Below are 26794 nucleotides of genomic sequence, written 5' to 3' on the forward strand. Positions count from 1 at the left end.
GGTCTGTTAATTTTGGGGGGGGACATAATTTCACACAGAAAAGTTGTAAGGATATTCAATAAGTTCCCTCAGATTTCTTCTTTCTCTCCCTGTCTCTCAATTAAACATTGCAGACTTGATATCCCTCTATTCCTTAAAGATTTTAGGGTTTATTTTTTAAAAGTTGGGAATTCTCTTAACTACATTAGAATTATAGAAATTAGGAAATAGACATTGATGCATACTGTTATTAAACATAGACCTTACCAGTTGTCCCAACATTGTTCTTTAGAGCAAAAGAAAATTCAAGATTACTAGTTGCATTGATTTGTGTGTCTCTTCAGACTTTAATTTCTTGAGTCTTTCTTATTATGTAGTGACATTGACATTTTTTAGGAATACAGGTATTCCCCACTTTTCAGATGTTCATAAACATTTGGTTAAAGTGGTGTCTGCCAGATTTCTTTACTATAAAGTCACTATTTTATCCTTTAATGAAAAAATATCTTGTAGGAGATACTATGAGACTATGTGAATATCATGTTACTTCTCAAACTTTTACTCACTAGTCTTCTGATTTTTACCAAACAGAGATTTTCTGATTCCATCATTCTTTCTACAATAATTAGTTAGCTATCTTCTACAATGAAAAGCTTTGTCTTCTCTAGTTTGTCTGTCTGTGAATCTTATCTGTGTATTCATCTGTGCATCTATGTATTTATCTATGTATCTATGCATCTGTCTATGTTTCTATCTATCTATCTATCTATCATTCTTTGAGCATTTCCTTATGTTTTGGCACTCTTCTTGAACCTTTCCTGCCCTAACTGGAAGCTGGCATTTCTCAAGCATCCCTGGTTCCTTTACTGGGCTCTTTGCTACAGGGCCATCAGTGTTTATGAATCATCCTAGCAGACAGAACTGGAAAATAGGTGTATGTATACATAACAGACACCAATAAATTCTCATACATAAGTATAAACACATCAGTGCCCATTTCTGTATCTACCTGTACTCTATAGTAAAATCCATGAGTTCACACTAATACCTCTCATTTCCTATCCCTTACTACAGGGTTCATTCTATCCTTCCTCCTTTCCAAATTTTTAATTTCCTTCTCTGACAGCAGATAATCTAACTTTAGTTATTGACAATAAATATATTTTTATTTACATCAATAAAAAATTTTTATTTTTATATACTAAAGTTTCATATGTATTCAGTTCTATTTGTAGATCTTCTATGCTACTCCTCTGATCTGTTTGCCTATTGATGTGCCAGTATCACAGTGTTTTAATTTTAGAGGGCTTATAAATGTTTGAATGTCTATTAGAACTAGTCCCCCACCCCCCTTTTTTTTTTTTTTACATCTTTATTGGAGTATAATTGCTTTACATTGGTGTGTTAGTTTCTGCTTTATAACAAAGTGAATCAGTTATACATATACATATGTTCCCATATCTCTTCCCTCTTGCATCTCCCTCCCTCCCACCCTCCCTATCCCACCCCTCTAGGTGGTCACAAAGTACCGAGTTGATCTCCCTGTGCTATGCGGCTGCTTCCCACTAGCTATTTTACGTTTGGTAGTGTATATATGTCCATGCCACTCTCACTTTGTCACAGCTTACCCTTCCCCCTCCCCATATCCTCAAGTCCATTCTCTAGTAGGTCTGTGCCTTTATTCCTGTCTTACCCCTAGGTTCTTCATGACATTTTTTTTCCTTAGATTCCATATATATGTGTTAGTATATGGTATTTGTCTTTCTCTTTCTGACTTACTTCACTCTGTATGACAGACTCTAGGTCCATCCACCTCACTACAAATAACTCAATTTTGTTTCTTTTTATGGCTGAGTAATATTCCATTGTATATATGTGCCACATCTTCTTTATCCATTCATCCGATGATGGACACTTAGGTTGTTTCCATGTCCTGGCTATTGTAAATAGAGCTGCAATGAACATTTTGGTACATGACTCTTCTTGAATTATGGTTTTCTCAGGGTATATGCCCAGTAGTGGGATTGCTGGGTCATATGGTAGTTCTGTTTGTAGTTTTCTAAGGAACCTCCATACTGTTCTCCATAGTGGCTGTACCAATTCACATTCCCACCAGCAGTGCAAGAGTGTTCCCTTTTCTCCACACCCTCTCCAGCATTTATTGTTTGTAGATTTTTTGATGATGGCCATTCTGACCAGTGTGAGGTGATATCTCATTGTAGTTTTGATTTGCATTTCTCTAATGATTAATGATGTTGAGCATTCTTTCATGTGTTTGTTGGCACTCTGTATATCTTCTTTGGAGAAATGTCTGTTTAGGTCTTCTGCCCATTTTTGGATTGGGTTGTTTAGTTTTTTGTTATTGAGCTGCATGAGCTGCTTGTAAATTTTGGAGATTAATCCTTTGTCAGTTGCTTCATTTGCAAATATTTTCTTCCATTCTGAGGGTTGTCTTTTGGTCTTGTTTATGGTTTCCTTTGCTGTGAAAAAGCTTTGAAGTTTCATTAGGTCCCATTTGTTTATTTTTATTTCCATTTCTCTAGGAGGACCCACCCCCTTTTTTTTTTAGCTTTTCTTTTTTAGTGTTTTCCTGACTATTCCTGAATGCATATGTTTCTATGTGATGATTATTATCAATTTATCAAGTTCCATTAAAAAATGTTAGTATTTTTGTTGAGATTGGGTTAGATTTATAAACTAATTCAAATAGAACTGACATCTTTATGATATTGGGTGTTTTTTTCAAGAACAATGTGTGTCTTTCCATTTTGTCACAACTACTTTTATGCCTCCCATGGGTTTTGCATATTTTTTGTTAAAATTTATTCCTAAGTATTTTATCTTATTCATTACAATTATAAATAAGATTTTATATCCTTTACCTGGTTATTGTTAAAGGGCTACTGATTTCTGCATATTAATTTGTTAAATTTATTACCTTACTGAATTGCTTATTGTTTTAATTTGTTTTAACACTGATTCTCTAGGGTTTCCAGATACTATCATATCATTTACAAATAGAGATAGTTTCACTTTTTTTCTAGTCCTTACACATCAATTAACTTTTCATGTATAATTACATTGGTTAATATCTCTAATACAATTTTAAGAGTAATAGATCTATTGGGGAATCTTGCTTTATTCCTGATCTTAGTGGAAGAAAAGCTTCCAGTGTTTTCTTATTAAGCAAGATGCTGGCTATTATATATATATGTGTATCTATAGATATATATAAAAAATATATATACACACACATATTCATATGTTTGTGTGTGTGTGTGTATATTTATGCTAAGAAAGTATCCTTGAATTACTGTTTTATTGAATGTTTTATCAGGAATGGGTATTGACTTTTGTCAAAGACTTTTTAACATCTGTGTAGATAATCATATTTTTTTATTTTTAGATTTGATAATATGGTATATTAATGAATTTCTTAATAATGAATCAACCTTGCAATCTTAGTACTTATATTTAATGGTGTATTTACTGAATACGTTATTATCATTGATGTTTTCAGGTTAGTTTCAGCTTTCAAACCGTTAAAAAAGTACATTATGTATTTGAAATTAAAAAGCATATATGGTCAAGAATGTTACATGTTATCTATATGTGCCATCCACACATATATATCGTCTATCAAGAAGTTGAAAGAATCTCAGGATATAACTCTTTACTACTTACTAGATGTATAAATGTGGACTTTTTTTTCATTTCTTTGAGACTATTAAATGAGTATAATGCATATGGTGTAAAGATTGAATAGGTAATGTGTGTGAAAGTACTTTGGAAATAGTGCAGTCATATATGGTTGCAAAATACTGTTCTTATCACTAACCTACTTCATGTTTTATATTTTTAACATAATGAATACTCGACTTTTTTCAGATGATTTGATTCATTGATTAATAACTATTCAAAACAACCTTTAAAAACAATCTCATTGAAAACATTGCAGATTTAAAAAGAGATGCAATAAAAATTCAATAAATTGGAATTTAAGAATTTGAACTTAAGGCAAGTAGTAATTTTTGGTGGTAGAACTGAATGTGGGAAAAAATGCCTGGTATTTCATTGGTATTGAGGTTTGGTTTGTGAATAGATTCTAATAATATGTGTCATTCTTGCCTCATCTGTAGCCCAGGGTATTAATATTTTGCCCTACTTTTTTAGATGTATGAAAACTTCAGATTAAAGAAATAAGTAAAATTTAAAGGGTTTAAAAACTTTAATGGTAGTCATTAGGCGTGTTCAAGAAATTTATCTTGCTAGAGTTAGAAAATGAAATATGACTAAAGTTATTCTTTATCAAAGCTAAACACAAGGTATTAAAAATACAATTCCAGAAGAGTTGGGTTGAAATTTATTTTGGTCAAATATTTTCAGTGCTTATGCTTAACCCTCTTCTATCAAAAAAGAAAAAACCAAAACCTTGTTTGTTTTAAATGAGATTTGTGTTTTGAACATTCAGTCAGAATGAAGAACTGACATGTTATGTGTTTCCAGGCTTTGTGGTTATAGGTCAGGGGTTGGCAATTTTTTTTTTCTCTAAAGCATTAGGTAGTGAATATTTTATTTTTTGTGATCCAGGTACAGGTATGGTTGCTGCTTTGCTGCTGCCTCCTCTTGTTCCTCTTCCTTTTCCTCCAGCTGCATCTCCTTCTTCTTCTCCACAATCCTTTGAAAATGTAGAAACCGTTCTCAGCTTATGGGCCATAAAAAGTAGGAAGTGAGGGCTTGCCCTCACGGATATAGTTTACTGACCCTTAAAACAGATGGTTAGGGTTTCTCCTCATTTTTCAATATGTTAGACAGCTTTGAAATATAAAATATGAATCTTAATAGCCCTCTTGGCACTTTATGACTTTCCAACCTGCAACTTAAATCCTTAAAACAGTACCATTTACTTGGCAGTTCCAGTCCTTAAGTTCTAGATTCTTGTTCACCATCATATTCTCCGACTAGTTCTAGAGCAGTGCCTTTCGCCCAACAGCGTTCAACAAATACTGGAACAAAGACTGAATAACTGAGTTTCACTGTGCTTTATTTATTGGAGAAAGAACTATTTCTTAATTTCTCATTTACTCTTTATTTAGGCAAATATGGGTGCCCAATATCCTAAGTAAACAAAATAATCTCTGTAAGTCAAATGACACATTTTAAATTATGAGACTTGTCATCTTTCCAGGAGAAAACAAAATCATACTCTCAGCAACAGATTAATACATGGCAATAGTTGTAATTTTTGAGTTTTTAGTGAGAAAAACCAGATTGCTAAGATATTATTGGTATCAACATTTCATGTTTATTTATATCAAAGGGAAACAGCTATGTTCTGTTTTCCCTTTTCATAAACCACACATGATGGATATTTGGGCTTAGAGCTGTAAATAAAAATATAAGTTTGAAGAATTAATTTTAAGTCATGTGGCTATTTGAACATTTCTCTTTGCCAGAATTCTTACTATATTTGAAACCTAATGTAATATATCTACTAAATATCAAGTATAATTACGCTAGAAGTATATAAAGGAAATTAAGTGGACATGATCTCCTAATTCCCAGAAGCTGTTGTATTTGTGTGTGACAAATAGCAATGACATAGCAATTAAAGGACCGAGGCACATAAACTGACTTCGAAACAAGTACTGCCAATGACTATTTTTTGATTTCCTTTTCTAAAGTATATTCTTTATATACAATTTATTTGAATAACTCTTATAGCATCTGTTTTTCTATCCTTATTGTTGAGTTTTAGTTACAAGTTGTTATTGCAAATTTATATTATAGGGAAACAGAAATACCATGTGACCTCATAATGTTCCTGTAATGTATAGCTAGGCTATAAAGTCATCATCATATAAAATTTACCAAACAAAAGGCCACAGTATGATGATTTTATAGGTGCTTATTCAGCATAAAAAGATAACCTCAAACGCTGACAACAACAGAATGATTTCAGTACCGTCATGAAGTATAAATTTTAAACAATTGAATTTAAAATACATTTGTGCCATTTTAGCCTGAAGTGTAGCACCAGAAGGGAATTCTCTCAAAATGAGTTTTCACTAAAAGGTATTTTTTAACACAATATTTTTTCTGTCTCAGAAATTATTAAAACTACTATACATTGATAATTCTTTAAAGAAATGCTGCAAGTGTGACTATTATCTAGTTCTGCCATAAAGGGTAAATAAAAAGTTTACCCAAGTTTTAAAATATTAATGTGCATCATTTGTTTTCTAGTGAAGTTCTGAATACAAGATAGTATTAATGTGAAACGGCAAGTTAATATTAAAAGATACCATGGTATATTCATTCACTATTTATGAAGTTACATGTTATCAGTATATCTGAGTCCCTTTTTTGCTCATGATAATTTCCTTTATTCCTTGCACTTCTGTATCTTGTCATTCATTTCTAAAATTCTCACATGTTGTGTTTCCATAGTTAATTCTACAAACTTAAAGGAAGATTATACTGATCTATTTAAATAGTCTTTATGAAAGAAAACCCACACTTTTATGTAGAAGTCTCTTTTAGCAAAGAAAGCCTGGCTTCTTAAATAATCTACCTAATACCAAAATTTATTTTTTATGTGTGTGTAGGGTTGTATGTATTTACTTTATATTAATTATGTGTTTTTTCAAAGCAAATAATCATAAACAATTAATAAGAAGCTTAGTGTTCTAAAATATTTTGATCAAAATCAGTGACTCATTATCTTATTTTTAAATGTGTATGAAAATCAGGAATGAAATCATTATTTCATTTTTATCAATAGAATGGTTTAACTAGCTGGTGGTGTGCAGGAACACAGTAGCTCTCATTAAAGGTTTTTGAAAGGGCTGATGACATGATCAGCCTTATCTCTTGAGAATATGTCTCAGGATTGGAGAATAAGTTGTAGCCATACAGAAGGCAGAAAGATCAGTTATGTAATGTATTGGTGTCAGTAAGAGAGCATGAGTGACAGGACTTGAATGATGTGTTATCATAGTGGAAAGGAGGAGGTCAGATACAAGAAAGATCCTGCATGTAGAAACTAAACCTGCCAGCTGATTGGATGTTGGGCACAATAAAGTGTGAGATTTGTGTCCTGAATAATTGGAACGCTGATCTTTAACAAAGGAATGCAAAGTAAGAAAATGAAATGAGTTCAGCATGAACCAAATTGACTATATGTAACTGTTACGCTATGGAATGTTTCAGGTAGTATTCTGGAATACTAAAACTGAGAATGATCTCAGAAAAGGATGATATTTGGGCAAATAAACAGATATACTTTTTTATACAATATGTAAAATTATATTTTTTTATTGTTGGCAGTGGTAAAAGTAGTGGAAGTAATAGTTGCATTTATTAAGTGTTTGATATGTGCTAGGAATTTAAAATACATTATCTCATTTAATTCTCACTAAGTCCTGAGAGCTCCTTTTTCCTTTTGAAGATGAAGAAACTAAGACTAGTGAGGTTACATAAATTGCCCAAGGTCACATAGCTAGTGATTATAGATGTACATTTTGAAGCTAGATGTACATTTTGAAGCTGAGCTGTTTGACTACAAAGATCTTATGCTCTTTGAAACTCATTTCATTAAGTAGATGTACCAAATTAGAAATGGAAAAAAGTCCAAAGAAGGATGAGATAAATACTTGGATCCACACTAGACTTCAGGATACCCCAAAGACTTTGAAGAGTTTCACAAAATTTTTAAATAAGTGAATTTATTTCCCCTTAATTAAAGATAACTTGTATGCTAACCCTAGTTTTTGGATGGCAAGAGGATAATCGATGGTTTACAAATAAGATAATACAACCTTCCCTGAAATGTGATGCACATGTTTGTGATGGGGAATATTCAATATCATTTTGGTTTTGACTTACAGCTTGTACATGCAGTGGACATGCAAATATTTGTCATATGCACACAGGAAAATGTTTCTGCACAACTAAAGGAATAAAAGGTGATCAATGCCAATTGTAAGTAAACATTACTTTCTAGAACTTTCATGGGTTGAATTTATGCTGTAGAACTAATTGTTATAGGTTTTCCATTTTGTTTAATGTTGTGTTAGTTAAGCAACCAGTATTGTTGTAAGCTATGTTTACTTGCATTTTATCAATTTTCATAAAAAATTAAGCCTTTAAATTGACAATTTTGTGGAGCCTTCAGAACAGAGCCCAAAGAATATTTGTCTTCTGTATCTTTCCGATAAAAAGAAACATTCTTATTTTTTCTGGAAAAATATATATCAAACCTCCATTGCTATCTTTATAATTTTTCTCTATATCTTGTTAAATAACTGAAATCCAGTGTTTCTATGCATTTCCTTCTTTTGAATCTTTTATTATTAATTCTGATCATTATAGTCTTTTAGGCCTTGCAAGTGGTTTTTTATACTTATCTTCTTTTTCTCTGTTATTTCATTAGACATGAACCCACTCTTGTTGTTACTCTGCTTTCAGTAGTTTTATGAGTGGTTTTTGTCTTTTTATAATTTAGTTGTTATTCTCACCTACCTCCAAAAGGAGTAACTTTAAAAAGTAGTTGTTTCATGTTACTTAAATTTTTTTCTTATTCATATTCTTCATATATTAAAATCATTTTTATAGTTTTGTATATATGCACTTACATTTATATTAGGTATAATATGCTGTATGACATAAACCATACATTCCGATTATAATAATTATATAATTATTTAAAAAATTAATAAAAGATTCTCCAAAACTATATGTAAAAATTTATATCCAAAGAGGTATGTTAGCCATGGAAAATGATCTTTTTGTTTGTTTTTATTTAGAACAATACATTATTTACAATAGAATTATCCTAAACATTTCAAGTTAGATGGTTATATCTTTGACTAGTCACTTAGGTATCATAGGTTTTCAAGAGAAGGTGAACAGAACCAGTTTTTATTCCTTCTCCATAGTCTCTAAACTTAAAAATGAGGTCAAAGCATAAGATCTTAGGGAAATTCCTATTAAGGAAGGCTATTTTGTTCTCAGTACCAATGAGATTAAATCAGAGTCCTATGCTTTAAGTCAAAGAGATGCCTCCAGTGTTTTGCAGTGCTACATACTGGTTGTCATAAGTAATGCCAGTTTCTTGGGTGTGTGACATGTGCATTTACACAGGGCCTCATGCTTAGAAGGGCATCATGCCTGATTGAATGTTCTTCTGTCGCCATATTAAAATTCTTAATAAATTTTTAACGAGAGCCCTTCATTTTCATTTTGTACTGTTCCTTGCATCTCTCTTCCCCCAATGAATTGTGTAGTAGCACTTGGTCTTAAGCAACAAATACTTTATTTTTGTTGTGAGATTCCATCATCATTATAAACACTGACAATTTAAATTTGTACTTTACTTTTGCACAAATGGTATAACCATCCATAATAATTATCTGTTATGTGATGCAGTACGTTAGAAACATTTTTGTTTCCAGGTAAGAGAGACAGTATTTTAATTCAGTGAACTCATGGGCTTCTAAGCTTATATATACAGAGTTACAGGATTTGGCATATGTATGAAATGTTAGAAAAATAAATTATATAGTTCTGAATGGTGAAATTACATTTTGCCCTAGTTATTATAAACGGGAAATTTTTTATAAGCAGAGGAAAACTTGGAATATTAATTTGTAGAGGATATTTTGTGGACAGTTTTTGTAGATAGAATTACATTCATTACTTTTTTGTTTTACTTATTTATTTATATAAGATTTGTATTATATAATATATATCATATATTATTTGTATACAAATATAAAATATATTTATAAAATAGAAATACATGTATATTATTTACATATTTATATTAAATATATCTTTATATTTGTATAAATATTTATTAATTTAATTTATTTATTTGAGTGTAGGGCAGTGATGACAATAGGCTCCTCATACTTAAAGCAATAATTTCCTGCAGTGTGCTTATACTGGAAAAAATGCTCTCTTTAAGAAGCAAAGCTAGTCACTCAAGTCAGTAAACAATTATAAATGAGTGGTTGCTACTCTTAATGAAGATGACTAACACATGGTTTTTACTTAAAGCTTCTTTCAGGCTAGCAGTGGAGACACTAGCCAAAATATACTATATTAATTTATTATTGATACATTAGTGATTTGAGATTCTTATGAATGAACTCTTTCCTCTTCCCAGGATAATTTCTGTTTGGCTTTAAGTATGTAGTCAGACATCACATCTCATTTGTGTATTTTTCATAACCTCTCCAAATTGAAATTGGTTCTCTTCCTATTTACTAATTTTTTCCTTGCATTATCTATGTACTTGCCTGTATCCTTTATTAAGTGAACCTCTTTAGGGACCATTGCATCAGTACTACAATGTAAGTGTTCAATAAATTTATTTAATGGAATAGAATGAAGAAAGTAGTGAAGGAGTACTGAAAGGGAATGATTGATTTATCATGGAAGAATAAGGAAAGTGTGAGCAAAGCATATTTGAGATGGAACTTGAAGGAAGAGTTAAAATTTTCTGGGTATAGAATGTAGTAAACAGAAAGGGATACCACATCAGTAAAGCAAACAAGTAAAAATGAACGATAGCATTTCCAGTTTTTGCTCAAGATGTAGAGAGCTGGAAAAAGCATTGTTCCCACCTTTACAATGAAAGAAAGAAAAGCTGGGCGAACTGCAAATTCATGCGTTTTCTTGAAAGTGTTGGAGAACTGAGATTACAGGGTAACCAAATGACCGAAACTCTAAAGAGAAACAAGAGCTTTCAGGGAGAAATGAGACAGGAACACTGGCTAACCTGGAGTGAAGCCAGCGGGAAGCTTAAAAGCAGAGTCCAGCTGAGGTGGCTGATAAATTGCTGCTCAAGTGCTCATCGTCAATAGTGTGAAGGCCCTGGGGCCGAGGAATTGGTGGGTCCACACGCTTTTTAGAGTTTTTTTTCATGAACCACACCAGTTGTTCATGGAAAAAATTGGAGATAATTTCTTGTGGTGTATGCTGGGGGAAGGGAATAGCAGACACAGTGGGCAGGTCTTCAGTATGGGGTCAAAATATTCATTTAAAGGGACACCAAATTATTAATCTTGCCAAGGTAAAGTTCTCATTCTGGCCCTGGCCTAAACACAGTTGGAACTCAAAAATGGTAAGTTAAAAATTAATTTAATGGAAAAGTAAACTATAATATAAAAATAAATATGAAATGAGTGAAGTGGTATTCTCTAGGAAAATTGTTTACTTTTGAGGAGCAACATGCAGACTTTAAAGAAAACACACATATTATTTTTGTAAAATTTCTCAATTTACAATGTGAAGGTGACCCATATTTGCATTATGTAAAATATAATGTCTGTCATTTTCAATGTCTGTGTAATGAAGGTCAGTAGTATTTAATTGTTCTTTCCTTCAGCCTTCTAACAACCCTACTGATAGAAACTGATGTTCCTCAGTGGGAAATAAAGGGGAAATCAGATAAAAATAGGTGAAAGAAGTTTTGATAAAATGTTGTGGCAGATACTTACGATACATCTTGCCAACTCTCATGGCTTTTAGGGTTTCATCAAGGCTGCAGTGGACAGTTTCCTGTACTTTCCAATATTCCACATAAAGAATGAGAATCGGGCTTCCCTGGTGGTACAGTGGTTGAGAGTCCACCTGCCGATGCAGGGGACACGGGTTTGTGCCCCGGTCCGGGATGATCCCCCATGCCGCGGAGTGGCTGGGCCCATGAGCCATGGCCACTGAGCCTGTGCATCCGGAGCCTGTGCTCTGCAACAGGAGAGGCCACAACAGTGAGAGGCCCGCATACCGCAAAAAAAAAAAAAAAAGAATGAGAATCTTTGTTTCTCTTTTAGTTCCAAAGCTACTCATTTCTGCCCAGGTGCAACCAGGAAGTGTAAAGCAGTTGATGCCAGTATGGGTAATCCTTGGCCAACGAAGAATGGGAGTTTGTCCTCCATTTCCCACATTGTCACCAATGCTTCCTGAGATAACCCTCCTTGGCAAGTACCCACATCCAAGTCCTTATTTCAGCATCTGCTATTGAGGTTATTCTGACTTACCTGGTCGCTCCTGGAAGCAGTTCTAGATAATAGGCCCTCAGCATAGGATTTTATAATTGGATGACTTATCAAATGGCAATAAGCACTACAATGCTAATGGTGAGTGGGGTAGTGATTATCCTGGTGTGCTATAATAATTATTGAGAATATTAACTGTGTTTGATAGGATAAAGTATAGGTTGAGGGAGAAGTACTAGTTTATGTAGCAACTTTAGCACTTGAAAGTCATGGGGCGATGGTAATTATGCTTACAAACTTGGCTAGCTTTTGTTAATTGCCATGAAGGCTTAAAGAAGGAGGCTTCCGGGCTTCCCTGGTGGCGCAGTGGTTGAGAGTCCGCCTGCCGATGGCAGGGGACACGGGTTCATGCTCCAGTCTGGGAAGATCCCACATGCCGCGGAGCGGCTGGGCCCGTGAGCCATGGCCGCTGAGCCTGCGCGTCTGGAGCCTGTGCTCCTCAACGGGAGAGGCCACAATAGTGAGAGGCCCGCGTACCGCAAAAAAAAAAAAAAAAGAAGGAGGTTTCCATCAATTCAAGGCATAATGTGAACATCAGAGGACCTCATAACAGCATTTAAAGACCCTCATCCTCTATAGCCAGAGAGCAGAGTATCTTGAAAATTACGCCCAGGGTTTAATCATAAGGTTGGCAGACTGCAGATGAAACTGAAGGCTCAGTCATGACAATTTACGCATGCCAGAGTCGTTGCCTGATGACAAGGGGTAAGACTTTGAGGCCTACAGTGGGGACACTTATGAGTACGACCTTAGAACCCTGAATCCTAGATTCTCTTGAACACTCCTGACTGGAAGAAGTAGCCCTCTGTCATTTGCTAGAGTAGAATAGCTTCCTTTTCTCTGGACACAGTGCAAAGATTTTACCTGAGGGTTATGCTTCCTAAAAAGATGTCCTCCTCCAGAGTGTGCCCTGCCTCTACTTACTGTCTTCAGATCAGTAAGAAGCATCAGGTCTCAGTGTAGCATGAATGGGAAAACACAGTCTCTGCTATAGGAAGAGATAGCTTATTCACTCAGAAAGTTGCAGAGCCTGGCAAGTATGCAGAGGCAGGAATCAGGAGTGCACAGAGAGGGTATTGGACCTGGGGACATGGGATATAAGACTGGAGAAGGGAGACTATACTGATACGGCATCACTCTCCTATATTTCAGGATTTCATATCTTAGTGAGTTTACGTGGAGTTGCTGATGGCTTTTCAAAGTGTGGACATGATGCTTGCCTCTAGTTAGTGAGGTGGGAGTTGCTGGAACTGTCTTGGGAAATTTTGAGCACTGGGGCCAGAAACTCAGGAAGTTGGATGTATTGGAATGCGTGTATTACATAATATCAGACTGCCCATTAACTGACTATATTTTCTTGGAGGTCCTCCAGAACACTTCCTTCACTAGGACCATAAGGAGTACAACAGTAAGGGGAGCCCTGGAATCTGTGGAACTCAGTGGTGGCTGTTCTCTGTAGGTCCTGATAGACAGTACAAATGATTCCAGTCAGCTGGGCTCTCTAGTGACAATGTGTATGTCAGGATTCCAGAACAGTAGAAGCCAGGTGGTGACATTTAACTCTTGAATATAGATATAATTACCTTAATAGTCAGCAAGACCAGATGACCAACAGTGGGTATTGGTCGGCAGGGATATGTGGAAATGCCTAAGTGAGTTCGGAGGGATGAGCTAAATTGGCAGCCAACTAGATTATTGTTGGACTTGTATCACCAGAAAAAATCATGAACCAATAAGCAGAAGGTTGATGTCAGCTGCCTTAGTAGAAAATTGTGATCCTTCAGTCTTTTCATGATTCTAATTTGAATCTCTGATTCCCAGAGCCCATCAGTTAAAATAGTGGTTGGGTTTCTTTGAGGAACCACGCATGCCATCTCATCAATACACACAATACATTCTCCTCCATTCTATCCAATGGGACCTCAAGCCATTTAGTACATAATTGGTCACTGGAAAATGGCGCACACATACTTTTGAAGTATGCACACATACTTTTGCATTTAAGTGTTGAGTATCCACTTAAAATGCCTTGTGACGCTAATCATATCTGCATGAGCAGTTCTTCTCTCCAGTAAATTGCACATCACAGTGAAAAGTGAGCTTTCGTGGTTCTTGTGTATTTTTCATCGTATTTAGTGCAATACTGTAAACATTAAATGAAGCCATGGGACCCATATGAAGTGCCACTAGTGATACTGGAAGTGCTCCTGAGAAGCAGAGAAGAGTCATGATACTACAGGAAAAAGCTGAATTGCTTGGTACGTACTATAGATTGAGGTCTGCAGCTGCAGTTGCCTGCCATTTCAAGACAAATGAATCCAGCATAAGGACCATTGTAAAAAACAGAGAAAGAAATTTGAGAAGCCATCACTGCAGCTACTCCAGAAGGTGCTCAAACCTTGTACTCATTGCATAATACCTTTTAATCTCTTATTGAAAATGCAACGTATGTGGGTGCAGGATTGTTGTGAGAAAGGCATACCTATAGACTCTAATATGATCCAAGAAAAAGTGAAGTCATTATATGTCAACTTTCAGCAAAAGGAAGATGAAGGGTCTAAAGCTGGAGAATTTAACGCCGGCAAAGGATGGTTTGATAATTTTAGAAAGAGGTTTGGCTTAAAGAATGTCAAGATAACGGGAGAAGCAGCTTCTCCTGACTGAGAGGGAGCAGATGAGTTCCCAGACGCCATTAAGGAAATCATTGATGAGATATCTGCTTGAACAGATTTTTAATGCAGATGAAAATGCTGTATTCTAGAAAAAAATGCCACAAAGGACTTCTATTAGTAAGGAAGAGAAGCAAGCACCAGGATTTAGGGCAGGAAGGGGTAGCCTAACTCAACTGTTTTGTGCAAATGATGTCAGGTTTATGATCAGGACTGCCATTGTCTATAAAGCTGCTAATCCAGGAGCCGAGCAGGGAGAAGATAAATATCAGCTTCCTGTCTTTTGATTGTACAAGAAGGCCTAGATGACGAGAACCATTTTTTTGGATTGGTTCCATTGATGCTTTGTTCCTAAAGTCAGGAAGTACCTTGCCAATAAGGGACTGCCTTTTAAAGTTCTTTTTGCTATTGGACAGTGCCCTCTGGACGCCCAGATCTCCATGAGTTCAACACCAACGGCATCAAAGTGGTCTACTTGCCCTCTAACAACATCTCTAATTCAGCCTCTACATCAGGGCATCCATAAGGATCTTTAAGCCTCATTACGCACAGTACTCTGTGCACAGGATTGTCAGTGCTATGGAAGGGAACCCAGATAGGGAGAACATCATGAAAGTCCAGAAGGATTTTGCCCTGGAAGATGCCGCTGTGTTATAGAAAAAGCTGTGAGAACTACAGAGCTTGAACCAATAAATTCCTGCTGGAGAAAACTGTCCAGATGATGAGCATGACTTCACAGGATTTATGACAGAGACAGGAAATCATGGAAGAGATTGCGGATATAGAAAAAAAAAAAAAAAAGGTGGGGGTTGAAGGGTTTCAAGATATGGATCTCAGAGAAATTCTAAAGCTGATAGATACCACACCATAGGAATTAACTAAGGATGGCTTGATGGAGTTGAGTGCTTCTGAACCAGTGCCAGACAGTAAGGAAGAAGATGTAGAAGAAGCAGCACCAGAAAACAAATTGACATTAGACAGTTTGACATGGGGTTCTGATTATTCAAGACTACTTCTAACTTCTTTCATGACATTGGAGCCTTCTGTGATAGGGCCGCTGAAACTAAAGCAAATGGTGGAGGAGAGGTACTGTATAGAAACAATTTTTAGAGAAATGAAAAAACAAGAAAAGTCCGACAGAAATCACAGTACATTTCTGTGAAGTTACACTAGTGTGCTTGCCTCGCCTGCCTCCCCCGCCCCTCCTCCAGCTCTTCCTCCTCTGCCTACTCAGCGTGAGACAGCAGGGGTGAAGACCTTTAAGATGATCCACTTCCACTTAATGAATAGTAAATAATCATCATGCCATATAGTCAATCAACTTATCTCTTGTGTATGTGTGAGTGCTTTCCTGTGAAAATGTAATAACTGTATGACAAGAACTGTGTGTGACTTTTTTTTTTTTTTTTGCGGTACGCGGGCCTCTCACTGTTGTGGCCTCTCGCGTTGCGGAGCACAGGCTCCGGACGCGCAGGCTCAGCGGCCATGGCTCACGGGCCTAGCAGCTCCACGGCATGTGGGATCTTCCCGGACCGGGGCATGAACCCATGTCCCCTGCATCGGCAGGCGGACTCTCAAGCACTGCGCCACCAGGGAAGCCCTGGAGAAAATAAAATTTTAAGTATTCCTTTTAAAAACTATATTATGTTGAAGGTAAACATGTTACAATAATTTCCAGTCCAATATATTATTATATAATTTGAATAAACTAATTATTAATAACAAAAATGAAAGCTTCATATCTTCCGTATTAGAAAATAGGTTTGTATTGGAGCTCTTAAAGTCAACTCATAGATAAATTAAAAAGTACTTGAAATCCCTTGTCACTTGTCAAAGTTATTCATCTTAGATTGCTATGTGAACTTGAAAGCCATCTATTTAGGCAGTAAGATATACAGGGAATACCATGCATAACACAGCAGGGAATATTATGTTGAATATTTTCCTATTCTAAAAATAGTATTGTGATACCCATTTTTAACAAGTCAAGTTCACTTTTTGTGAGAGAAAAAGGAGTTATAACGGTATTGTAAATCAGTCCTTTATGTATATACTTGGTACAAAGTTATAGGATTTAAGTAGGTGAGTCTAAAGGAAGGGACAATAGTATAGGAATAGTATAGATTCTGAAGTGCTTAACCTAGCAGTAATGAGTATGATCATTTTCGAAAGCTAGAAAACTACTATATAACACACATTTAAAAAGTAACTTTTGGAGAAGTCACAGAAAACCTAAGATTACCCCTAAGTTCCTTTTTTCCAGAGAATAAAGTTAGGGCTTTAATATATAAAGGGCTATATATTTCTACTTTAATCTTGTAGTTACTGTAGAAAAGTATTTACTCTTCAACTCATTTTTTTTTCATGGATGCAAAAAATTATCAAGCACATGACTGAAAATTGCATTCAGAATGTAACTGATTATTTACTTTATTATTCTCAACTGTTCGACCCTTCATTAATTAAAATATATATGTATTAAAATTATTCCTCAGTTCTAAGTAACTCTACTAAAACTAAAGACATTTTTGGAAGAATTTTCTCACCTTTTAAAATTCTGCATATAATTTAAATATTGAGTCACTTTATACAATTACCCTTGTGTACATTTTATAATAATTAAATTTGGATGGCGTTCCAAGAAGTAGTATTATGCAAAGCCAAGCTATATATCTGTTAGTCACTAATTGTCATTTTAATTGAATTGTAGAAATAAGGATTGAAAGAATATGGGCTTCACACATTTTCAAAATACTTATGATTTTCTCCCACTGCTATAGTTAACCATAATTTTAAAGAATTTAACTTAGAATTCATGAGTTTGAACACTCATGTGTTCTTTCATTTTGTTATAATCTGCTTACATGAATTTAGAATTTGAACTCCTGAATTTAGGGCTGGATGATTTAGAGAAAACTTTCCTCCATTACACAATTGAGGAGGTTTTTTTTTAAGTATGTGGGCCTCTCACTGTTGTGGCCTCTCCCGTTGCGGAGCACAGGCTCCTGACGCGCAGGCTCAGCGGCCATGGCTCACGGACCCAGCTGCCCCGCGGCATGTGGGATCTTCCCGAACCGGGGCACGAACCCGTGTCCCCTGCATCGGCAGGCGGACTCTCAACCACTGGGCCACCAGGGAAGCCCGAGGAGGTCTTTTTAAAATACAGATTCATTGGTTTAGAAACTGGGGAAAAATATATTAATTTCAAAGAATACCAGAAGTAAGAAAAAGATGTGATTTATGAATTCCCACAACGTTTTCCCCCTACCTAAAAATGTCTTTAAATCTTTATCCAGACTTGAAAATTCTTCCCCATATTGTTAAGGGAGAATACATATCCCCCAAACTTTTATCCCATCCCCTATATTCCTCTTGTGTATGTTTGTCTTTTCCACTTATTTCTTCTCTCATGCGTTCCCGTATATAGGCTTTCTACATTAATTCTTTTGAAGATTTGTTTTTAAAACTTCAATTAATAGTAGTTTTTAAGATGTTTTAATGTAGAGTTTAATTTTTTGCCTGAAGGAAAAACATGAGGCTTTTGAATTTTGTTGCTTAATAGTAAATGAGATTTTTGTATTTCTGCAGATGTGACTCTGAAAATCGCTATGTTGGTAATCCACTTAGAGGAACATGTTATTGTAAGTATTTGTATTTTTTATTTTAAATAGTTGGTTTGTTTTATTAGTTTCAGGTGATTTTTCAGGTAATAAAATTCATATTGAATAACTGATGTTGTCATTAATATGTTACCATTTCTATTTTTAAATCTTTTAACTCCATATATATTGCTAAGAAAGTCAATGTCTTCTTGCTATATTCTCTAATTATATTTGGTGCATTTTTTTCTACTCTGAAGAGTAAAACAGCAATAGATCTTATTCTGAACATGCAACAAAATATAGAACTTGAGTAAACTCAGCTGGATTTTGATGTAATCTTTTTCATTATGGTTAAATTTTGAACAGATAGAATTTTGTGATAGATTTTTCCGGGAGGCAATTTTGGTTATTACTATAAAGCTGCGCTGATTTTGTACTGAAAGATCCTTTTATTGGGTAATGATCATATGGCAGATGTATGTTTAACTTTCAAGAAACAAACTATTTCCAAAATGGTTGTATTATTTTACATTTCCAGTAGCAGTGTATGAGATTTTCAGTTCTTCAGGATCTCTCGGTAAAAAAACCTTTTGTAGGTTTCATCATATCTTTTTTTACGTAGACAATAATGTGTTCTGCAAATAATGGAATTTGATTACTTCATTTTCTCGCTGGATGCCTTTTTTTTTTTTTTTTTTGGTCTTATTGCATTGGTACCTCTGGTATCGTGTAAAAAGATATGATAAGCATGCAATTATTTTTGACTTGTTCCTGATCTTAGAGGGAAAGCACTCAGTCTTTCACCATTAAGTATGTTGTAAACTTTTCATATATGCCTTTATTAAGTTGAGGAAATTCCCTTCTATTCCTACTCTGTTGAGTATTTTTATCAAGAATGGGTGATTTTTATGTCATACATTTTTTCTACCTCAATTGAGATGTCCATAAGGTGTTTCTGTTTTACTTTGTTAGTGTAGTAATTTTAGTTTCAAAAATTAATGGATGGTATCACATTATATGGATATATCACTGTTTTTGGTCCATTTACCAGTTGATGGACATTGGGATTATTTCTAGGCTTTGGCTATTAGAAAAATGCTGACATTTAGATAGTCTATATACTTTCGTTTTTGGGGGTTAGATTCCTAGGAGTGGAATTGGGAGGTTAGATGATATGCTTATGGTCAAGAAACTGTCAAATGATTTTATAGCATGGATATACCGTTTTACATTCCCACTAGCAATTTATATATGTTTCAGTTTTTCTACATTCTCATCAACACTTTATATTGTCTATCTTTTTGATTATAGCCATTCTAGAGTAGTAGTATCTTGTGGTTTAAATTTGCATTTCTATTATGACTAATAACTCTGAGTTCAATTTCATGTGTCCATGTCTTGAACATGTTTTGTTAGATATGTAAAATACTAATTTCCTAATACTTTTGTTGCTATTTCAAATAGTATCTTTTAAAACTACATTTTCTATTTGTTTGATATGGTAAAATGAACTTCATTTTAGTATACTGATCTGACATTCATAAAGGTCAGTGAACTCTGTTATTAATTCTAATAGTTTATAAATGTTTGATTTTTAAATACAGTTAGTTATATTACATGCAAATAACTTTTATTCCTCACTTTTCCAATTTTTTATCCCATTATTGGGATGGTTGGGATCTCTCTTTCAGTGCTGAGTCAAAGTGATGGTAGTAGACATTACCATCAAGTTGAGAGTTTGCTATAATTTATAGAATATTCCCTGTATCAAGTTAAGAAAATTCCTGTCTATGTTAGTGTGCTGCAAGATTTCATCATGAGTGACTTTTTCCTTTACCTTGTTATATATGAAGCTGAATTAATAGATTTTCATTAATTAGACATCTTTTCATTCTGGGGTAAACCGAACATAGTTATGATATATTATTTTTGGGGATACTGCTAAATATTAGTTGTTTATATTTTATTTAGGATTATTTTCAGTATAAATGAATGCAAACTATATTTTTACATTATTTTTTTCTGATGAATTGACCTTTGAGTTGTTTTCTTTTCTAACTTCATATTGTGTAACTATGGTAATAACTTTTAAAGTTGAATTTGACAAGATTGCTGTTTTTTTTTAATTTTTTTAACGTCTTTATTGGAGTATAATTGCTTTACAATGGTGTGTTAGTTTCTGCTTTATAATAAAGTGAATCAACTATACATATACATATATCCCCATATCTCCTCCCTCTTGCATCTCCCTCCCACCCTCCTTATCCCACCCCTCTAGGTGGTCACAAAGCACCAAGCTGATCTCCCTGTGCTATGTGGCTGCTTCCCACTAGCTATCTATTTTACATTTGGTAGTGTATATATTTTAAAACAAGAATAGTTAAAAAATATCAAGTGAACTTCAAAGGTTAGCTAAATTCAACTGAGATCTCTGGGTCTCGTGCTTCTTTATTGGTAGTTTTTTTTTGTTGTTGTTCATCTTTTTTTCCCCCCATATTATAGCATTAGCTTTGGGTTTATTCATCCTTTCCACTGATTTTGTTTTCTAGTTCATCAGTTTTAGGTTTTGTCTTTAGTAATGTCCTTCTCTTTTATAGTTTATAATTGTTGTTTTGCCTACATTTGATATGTTTTCTTATTAATATTATTTTCTACATAGTTTATGGTTCAATTTTTATATTCTTTTTGTATTTTATGTATTTATGTATTATTTATGTATTTTTTGTATTTTCTTAATTTCAATTAAGTAAATCTTATTAAAACCATCTTTTAATTATGTTTTCTAATTTTCTTGAGAATGCGGCATAAAAAGATTCCAAAACTTACTAAGGTGTTTTTGTAGCCTATGGGACATTTGACAGTGTTTGGAGGCATTTTTATGTATCACAAGTAGGAGTGGTTTGTGGGTCCTATGGACTTCCAGTGGGTAGAGGGTGTTATATATTCTACAATGCACATGAGAGCTCCTTAGAACAAAGAATTATCGGACCCAAAATTTCAACATTGTGGGGGCTGAGAAATCCTGATTTAGAGGTTTAATCAGATACAGATATTATTTTGGAGGAAACACTATTTCACAGGTGGGTTTGTGTTCTTCATGTGGCAGAAGTAAGTAATGCCTGCAAGTCTCCCTTTTTATGTTCTTAGCAGAGACTGATGCGCAATGTTAGATTGTAGTTGATTAAGAGTTGTAAGCTGGTATTCTAACTACTTTATTTCTTGATTGAAAAACTTCTGTAAAATCAAATTTCCTCATGCGAGGTATTTGCTTTCTCATTGGTACAGTCATATAGGAAAGGCATGATAAATGCTTTAATTTGTTTTTTTTAATTACTGGTTTTCAAAATAAAGAACTGTTTGCTTAATATCTTTCCAAAGGTGACAACTAGATTTGTTGTTTTTGTGTTGTAATTTTATGGGCACAAACATATTTAATATGTTTCAATCCACTTGCAATTATTTTCTTTACTGATGTTTATATTATCTATTTTCTATGTCTTTTAGTTAATCCTTGTTGTCTATATTTTTCACATTCATTTTGTTTTACTTCTCTCAAACATCCTGGATTTTATGGAGACATATTTTTGTCTGATTTCTTAAAATTAGATATTCTTAATTGATTCTTCTTGAATCTTTAGTGTTTCTTGTGTCCCAAAGGAGTAACTAGTTACAATTATGGACACAAGTAAATTACATTCCATTTTTTTAGGAATAATAAATATACTAATATTTAAGCCTTTTATATTTGAGACTAAGCTGATTTTTCTTTAGATCAGTGCTATCCAAAATAAATATAATGTAAGCCACATGTGGAATTAAAATTTTTCTACTAGCTACATCACAAAAATTAAACAGGTGAAATCATTTTGAATAATATATTCTATTTAATTCAGCATACCTAAAATGTTATTTTAATATGTCACAGTATAAAAAATCATCAATGACCAATCTTTTTTTTTTTTAGTTTTTCTTCTAGGTGTTTGAAATACAGTTTGTATGCTATACTAATGGCAGTCCCAATTCAAATCAGTCACATTTAAGTTACTCAGTAGGCACATGTGAATAGTGGCTACCATATTGGACAGCTCATCTATTATATAGGACTCTCACCCTCTTTTAAAAATGTTAAAAGGATAGTCGTGAAGCACTAGATGGCAGTCTTGTCATTTGTTATGAGACCTTTAAAGTTTAATAACATTTAAAAGAAATGGTGTTTAAAAAAAAAAAGGTCAGTAGTTCTTGTAATAATGTTAATGGAAACGATTCTGACTTTAAAGATTGGAGTGAAATTTAAAATGCAGGTCCACACTGTAACTTGAAGCAATTGAGTGCAATGTGGTGTTAATTTAATTGAATGTAATACTTCAGCAGTTATATCCTATAGACAGTCATAGTAGTTTTTTAAACTTCAATTTAAAACCCCAAACCAAATGTATTAGCTAGTTATCATGCATCACATGGAATAAAAAGAGTTTCTAGCAATGATATCAAATTTGATTGACCCTTGTAAACATTGAAGTACTCCTCTTGGCAAATATGAAAAGTAGTAACCACAAAGTAGTATAGTTTCTTTTTTTCTTAAATGCTTTTTAAAAAATTATAACAACAATTATAATGAAGAAAACCTTAAACACAAGATGAAAGACTCGACTATGAAAATGTTATATAGAGGGTATATTTCAATGAGTGGAATCAGAGTACGGAAAGTCACATACTGAAATCATCTACTTTTTGCTCTTACTATGTGTAATGTCCACACTGTCAATTGTATTTCAGTATATTTCCAAGTAATCTAACATATTTGGGTTTTTTTCTCCTTTTACTCTGAACAATTACTATTTTACTTGATTTTCTCCTATTGCTGTATAGAGTTCAGTGTGCAATTTTGTGATGAAAATAATACACTGCCTCTTTTAAGAGTAAGGAATTTAATTACTTTTATATTCAGTGTTCACCTCTACCACTCATCACATCTTACCTTAGATTATATTACTAAAAATCAAAATACTTATCTATTCATCTCACTGTAAACCCTTTAATTATTATTGATTTATTTAATTAATGTTTGTCTTGGACTGAAAGATTATTTATAAGCATATTTATTGAATTTGATTTTTTTCTTTTGTTTGATAAAAGAGAGATAATATTTCTAATAAGTGTTATTATAGCTGTAAATTAAAGTAACAAATATCAGTCTCAATTTTATTACTTAAAATGCTATGTCATACAAAACAGTGAAAGCAATTAAAACTTGAATTAACCTTATATTTAGTTTAACTATTCTAAAAGGTTCTCCCCTTTTAAATGAAATATACTGTACTTTAATGGTTTATGTGACTTTTTAACTAAATAAATAGCAATTTAAATAGGGTCTGGCTGGTCCATCTGCAAATAGAGCAGAAGTGACCTTGATCAACACAGAAAATCTAAATTCTTATATTTCACAAATTGAAGATGTGATGGATTGAAGATTATTTGACAAAACATAAATGAATCACAAGGTTGACAATCTTATTCTTTGATTCATGTGTTCTTATTACATTTTATGAAGCTTATATTCTAGTGTTTTAAAATGTTTATTTCAGAATTATTTAATATTTTAGCATATTACAAAATGAAGGACAATACAGCACAATTATGAAAAAGTTAAAAATAACTGAGAGAGGGACTTCCCTGGTGGTCCAGTGGTTAAGACTCTGCACTTCCACTTCAGGGAGCACAGGTTCAATCCCTGGTCTGGGAACTAAGCAAAAAAAAAAAAATAGCTGAGAGAAAAAAAATTGCTACTGAATTAACCTAGAAGAGAGATGAAAATTTATTTGACTGTATACTTATAATAAAAGTGTTATATTATTCTGGTTATGTAAATAACATAACACACTGTAAAAATAATTAAATAAAACAAAAAAAAGTTTAATGAGGAAAACAAAAATGTCTGAAAACCTCCCACCAGGGCTCCCAAGTGGAGCTGTGCTGTCTGTGCCCTCTGCAAAGGCGCCCAGCTGCGAGGCAGAGTGGTAGCTCATCTCCTGAACTTACTTTTCTCGCTTTATCTGTCTTGAGCAAGGGTTGATAGCTCCTTATTTGTATGAAGATGTTGAATGTGCTTTTCTTTTCTTTTTTTAACTTGTGAATTTGTTTTTATTTTTATTGGGCTATAGGGGATGGGTTGGGAAATATCTCTGCAAGTTATGCCGTACTAGGGAAATGTCCATTCTCATTTCCCTGGGGTAGCTTACCGAGCTTTTTCTTTTTCTTGGAGCTGCTGCTCTTGCTGGCAGCAGCCTCTTCGGGTCCACTGCTGAGTGGCTCCTCCTTGGAAGAGAATTGCCTCTTTTTCTTGGGAAATGCTGAATGCATGTCTTTCTAAATAACTTATGTCCTGAGAACGATTTTACATAAAAGGAGTAATAGCATATATAATATTCCTATTGTGAACAACTTTTTTCCACAGATATATAGCTCATTATTTAGGATCATTTATTAAATAAAACTGGAAAACCACCTGATTTTAAAATAGTGATAATACTAGTTAAACTTTATTGAGCACTTATTGTGCCAGGCTATTTTAAGCTTTTTACATTTATTAGCTTGTTTAATCCTCAAATGAGAAGGGTATGGTTATTTTTTTTTTCATCTTTATTGGAGTATAATTGCTTTACAATGTTGTGTTAGTCTCTGCTGTACAACAAAGTGAATCGGCTATATGTATACATATATTCCCGTATACCCTCCCTCGTGAACCTCCCTCCCACCCTCCCTATCCCACCCCTCTAGGTCATCACAAAGCATCGAGTTGATCATCCCCTGCTATGCAGCAGCTTCCCACTAGCCATCCATTTTACATTTGGTAGCGTATATATGTCAGTGCTACTCTCTCACTTCGTCCCAGCTTCCCTTCCCCACGCTCTGCATCCTCAAGTCCGTTCTCTATGTCTGCGTCTTTATTCCTACCTTGCCACTAGGTTCATCAGTACCGTTTTTTAGATTCCATATATATGCGTTAGCATACGGTATTTGTTTTTCTCTTTCTGACTTACTTCACTCTATGACAGGCTCCAGGTCCATCCATCTCATTTCAGATAACTCAATTTCATTCCTTTTTATAGCTGAGTAATATTCCATTGTATATGTGTGCCACATCTTTATCCATTCATCTGTCAATGGGCATTTAGGTTGCTTCCATGTCCTGGCTATTGTAAATGTGCTGCAGTGAACATTGTGGTACACGACTCTTTTTGAATTATGTTTTTTTTCAGGGTATATGCCCAGTAGTGGGATTGTTGGGTCATATGGTAGTTCTATTTTTAGTTTTTTAAGGTATGCTTATTATTGCCATTGTTTAATTTGAGGGAAAAGAGGCAGAGAAAGTTTAATTCATTTGTGTAAGATCACACGGCTAGGAAATGTCAAAGCCAGTTTCAATCCAGGCAGCCTGGGTCTATACCCACCTCTGGATCTATACCACTCACTCTCAACCACAGGTAATAAAACTAGAGCAACAAAAATTCACAGTATATTTAACCTAAGAGTTGTTTTTATATGAATAAGGTAAAAACATCCTGTTAAAGGAAATGAAAACAGGGACTAAATAATTAAAAATTTAGAACTATTTTCTCAAATGAAGTCTTTATATGAAAATATGCTTACAAAAATTGATATATAAATTTAATGCAGTTCTAATTAGAATTCATTCAGTTCAATTTTTTTTTTTTTTTTTTTTTTTTTTGCGGTACGCGGGCCTCTCACTGCTGTGGCCCCTCCCGCTGCGGAGCACAGGCTCCGGACGCACAGGCTCAGCGGCCCTGGCTCACGGGCCCAGCCGCTCCGCGGCACGCGGGATCCTCCCGGACTGGGGCACGAACCCATGTCCCCTGCATCGGCAGGCGAACTCTCAACCACTGCGCCACCAGGGAAGCCCTCAGTTCAATTTTTTGAAGAGTATGCATAGAATAAATTATCTTAAAGTTTATTTTATATGCTGCACTTTTAGAATATTCAGTAAAATTGTGAAAAGGAAGATTAGTGAGAAACTCCCACCTGATAGATATTCATACATAGGGTAACTCTAACTGTACTGGTTCCTATTCTGGTATAGGAATCAATTAACAAAAGGGAGTTCAGGATTAGATTCCTGAACATTTGGGAATTTATATGGCAGTCATTGTATTTTTATAAAAGTTCATAATGACTTAATCTGCTTGTTCTAAAATATCCCAGACTTTACCTTAGATTGTGGCTTTTGTATTTACTATTTTTCTGCCTCAAATACTCCATCTCTAACTAATAGTCAACTCTTACCTAAAATAGAGTCCCTTAGGTATTACAATAACTTTTTTTTTCCATCCTAATGCACTGAAATGAAATTATCTCACTTGTTTGTTAACTTGAATGTGGGTTTTCTTTACTCATTAGAAAGAAAATCTGTGAACCCAAGACCTCCTGTTGTTGGAACCTATACTTAGAAAAGCCTGTGGCT

The 26794-nt window shown here is 34.2% G+C and overlaps 1 protein-coding gene across 1 annotated transcript in view; it reads left to right on the forward strand.

Annotated features, from left to right (window-relative positions):
• Nucleotides 1-26794, forward strand: part of ATRNL1 (attractin like 1) — a 683604-nt gene that overhangs the window by 195362 nt on the left and 461448 nt on the right. The window contains exons 20-21 of the mRNA XM_022568674.3: nt 7869-7962; nt 18302-18354. Coding sequence (XP_022424382.1) covers nt 7869-7962; nt 18302-18354 — 147 coding nt within the window. The remainder of the gene's footprint in view (nt 1-7868; nt 7963-18301; nt 18355-26794) is intronic.

The sequence above is a fragment of the Delphinapterus leucas genome, chromosome 16, assembly GCF_059928025.1.
Source record: "Delphinapterus leucas isolate spDelLeu-1000000601 "Yukka" chromosome 16, BTC_Dleu_Yukka2, whole genome shotgun sequence".
Taxonomy (NCBI): domain Eukaryota; kingdom Metazoa; phylum Chordata; class Mammalia; order Artiodactyla; family Monodontidae; genus Delphinapterus; species Delphinapterus leucas.